Genomic DNA, 3,404 nt, shown 5'->3' on the forward strand with positions numbered 1-3,404 from the left:
GGGGGGGGGGAGAAGGGAATCATGATAATTTTCGCCGTGCGCCATATTAATTGGACTGGAATATTTATCAATGTTAATTGCGTGCCACGTGGGCCGATTCTTCGCGAGTAACTCGCTTCGTTTCGCATTTATAATGGATTTTAAGCGCAGAGCCGAGCGAAGCTTCTGGATATTTAACCCATACTGACGAGAGACTTGATTATAACGAGTGCTCTTTGTGCGAAATACAGTTCTTGCACTTTGAATAACTTTGGTTTTAATCGTACGGTGTTGCATACCCCGACGTTTTCATCAAAATTGTATAAATTTGCGGAACTTTAACGTATAACGTATATAACGCGGGAGCGTTCGAAACGAAATTGTTATTGCAGTATTCCTAGTTTTCGGGAACCGAATTTCGTGTATAGGTATAGTTACGGAATAAAATTCGCTCGGCATACACGAGCAACAAGTTCCCGTCGTGCGTTACATATTATTATTAGCTTGTCGCACGACCTCGTCATCTTTGCCCGCAGAGCTGGACCTCGATTATTTGGAAAGAAGAGGCGGAAACACTATCACTTACGAGGGCGCCGAGGGGAGCTCGAAGGAGGAGGACAGCCCCGCGGACACATTAGATCGCGTTAAGGTCATCTTCCTGGGTGCACCCGGCGTGGGAAAGACGAGTATAATCCGAGTAAGATTTAATGGCCACGATTGCATCTCTCGAATTAACTAGACCGTTACTTTTTATATACTTTGCGCGAATTTTTTTATATACTTGCTCTTTGCCCTGCAAATCCCTCGATTTTTCTCTCGAATATTAAACGCGCAAGCTCGAAGTTCTAAAGATCCAATTATCTAATGAAAAGATCTGACGAAGAGACATTTTAATTAACATATAATTTATAAGATTTGGACATTACAAATATGTTCCATCAGTCTTATAATTTTTCTACGACGTAATTTTTATCAATCCGACGAACAAGCGAAGATGGTTCTCGATAACCTCGCAAATATCCTATATGAAAAAGCGATTCGTATGTCGTGCGACGTTCGATCGACGAGAGATTCTTTGTCAGAATCTTTGTTTCAACGCCCGCGCGGGAGGAAACAAATCGCGGAAACGAATCGCTCGGACCCTCCGTTCGTTTCCGATAATAGTTTCCGCTTATCGATGACGACGATTATCGGCTCTTCGAGGAAATTAAAAGGCACGACGAATATCCTTAAGGAAGCCGGATCGCTTCTGACATTTCTTTTAATAGCCAAAATTTAAAACTCAAACACAGATTCTGCTGTCCGCGGCGGAACTTTCGATTCGAGCGTGTAGACTCCGTAAGATCCGTAATTGTTTTTTTTTACGAATTCGCGATATTCGTTTTACGCTTCCCAGCAATTCGTCTGGAGCGAATTCTCCGAGGAGTACAGACCGACCGAGAGGCGGGAGACGTTCTACCCGAGCGTGGTGCTGGCCGATCGATTGTACGAACTGAAGATCACCGATCTGCCCACCATCCCTTACTTCCCGGTCAGCTCGCACCTGGAATGGACGGACTTCCGTTATTACGGGCTGCGGAGCGCGACAGCGTACGTGCTCGTGTTTGATCTCAGTAATCAGGACACATTTCAGGTACGTATAATCGCGAGATTCAATGTTCAAAACGCGATGAATTGCGAGGCGGGCCGTCTCGGCGGAAAGACGAAACTTCGCAACTTCGGAAAGAACGTCAGAAACACGGCAGCCGCGCGGCTCGCGCGCTTATCTTTTTTTTGCAAAGTTTTTCTCGCAAGCCTTTTTCTCTTCTCGCGGAAGCCGTCCACGACTTCCGACTTGAAGTCGCGTCAAAGTTGCCGACATAAAAGTTTGATTATCTAGATGTTTGTCCGGGTGACGAAAGATGGTCTTTCTCTCTCTCTCTCTCTCTCTCTCTCTCTCGAGGACAAAACGCAGCACAAGTTAGCTGACGTTAAATCGATTTTGTTAATAATAAGTCAAAAGTATAAATGAAAAATTGCGCGTCGTGACGTTGATGACATTATATTGCACGGGATAAAATGGTACAATAAACAATTAACGACTGCAAGAAGAAAGAATCTTTTTAAAATCATATTTACCTTCTTTAAAAATACTATAACTTCTGACGTTAAAATGTACTGAAACAGCCCACGCACGTGTATCTTCGACATAATAGATTGTAATACTAAAAAAAAACATGTATATATATAATTAAAAATGCCGTATGCATTTATTTTCGATTAACCTTTTCATGTCTGACTTTTATTAAAATAAAAAACACATCTATTTGATTTATTTTTGTCTACTTACTATCTTACTAGGCAAATGATATTTTTTATATTTTAAATTTATCACAATATTTTTTTACGAAAGCTCAAGCGATATTCCCTGTGAAATACGTATGTGGTTTTAATAATTCAATATCAGAGATGTGACTTTTTAAACACGCCAACACACGTGACCCACTGGACGTGAAAGGGTTAATTGAACCCGTGCGCCGATCTCGCATGTTTTTCTTTCATTTCCGACCGATATGTGTTCAGTACATCAGAACGTTACGCGAGCAAATCTACGAGGCGCGCGATATGAGAGGCGTACCCCTGCTGGTGGTCGGGAACAAGCAGGACGAACTGTCGCAGGCCGTCGCCTCCGGGACCAGGTACAGGGACATCGTAAACCTCGTCCGGAAGCACTGGAGATGCGGTTACGTCGAGTGCAGCGCCAGATTTAACTGTCGCGTGGTGCAGGTGCGCGTTATACATTATTTATTAATCTGCCCGCCGTCAATCTGCATCTCATTCGTATTAAGATTAATAACCTTAATTCCCTTGGAATATTAATGCGACTCAATTTCCGCTTCGTATTTAGCATTTAATACCAAAATTGCGACGAGCGAGTAACGCGGTTACTGAGATTCTCGCTGAGAGAAAAAAAATGCGACGACGAAAAATTCATCGAGGGGAGAGCTTGCCATTGAAAATAAGTTTGGGGCTTCTCCCCGAATTGTTTAGAATTTTCTTAGAATCTCAGTTGCGCTATGATGTCCATTTTTTTTTTCTAATTTAATCTTTGTATGCGTCGTTTAATCACTCATTTGCAACGCCTCTTAAAAGAAATTGTCAATCAAGGAGACTCTAACGGCTTTTCTGTATCTTTGGATCGACAGGTATTTCGGGAGCTGATGAAGAGCATACAGTCCATAGAGGGTAGGCCGAACTCGCCGTCACCCGCGGCCATGCAACCGACGCGTTCCCACCAGCAGGACACTAACGAGAGATGCATTCTTCTCTGACATTAAGATTACGCCGCTTCCCTGTTACGACGCAGTCGATTGTTACAATGCATCGTCGTATCGCGTACACCGTACTTGTACCGCGAGCGAGATGAAACCGGAGCAATGGGGCCG

General features: G+C 43.4%; 1 protein-coding gene across 1 annotated transcript in view; it reads left to right on the forward strand.

Annotated features, from left to right (window-relative positions):
* Window positions 1-3,290, forward strand: part of LOC105457430 (ras-like protein family member 10B) — a 4,595-nt gene extending 1,305 nt beyond the window's left edge. Inside the window, exons 2-5 of the mRNA XM_011702083.1 lie at window positions 516-676; window positions 1,376-1,612; window positions 2,542-2,745; window positions 3,165-3,290. Of these exons, the coding sequence (XP_011700385.1) occupies window positions 516-676; window positions 1,376-1,612; window positions 2,542-2,745; window positions 3,165-3,290 (728 nt within the window). The remainder of the gene's footprint in view (window positions 1-515; window positions 677-1,375; window positions 1,613-2,541; window positions 2,746-3,164) is intronic.
* The last annotated feature ends 114 nt before the right edge of the window (window positions 3,291-3,404 follow it).

Source organism: Wasmannia auropunctata, unplaced genomic scaffold, assembly GCF_000956235.1.
Source record: "Wasmannia auropunctata unplaced genomic scaffold, wasmannia.A_1.0 LD335216.1, whole genome shotgun sequence".
Classification (NCBI taxonomy): Eukaryota; Metazoa; Arthropoda; class Insecta; order Hymenoptera; family Formicidae; genus Wasmannia; species Wasmannia auropunctata.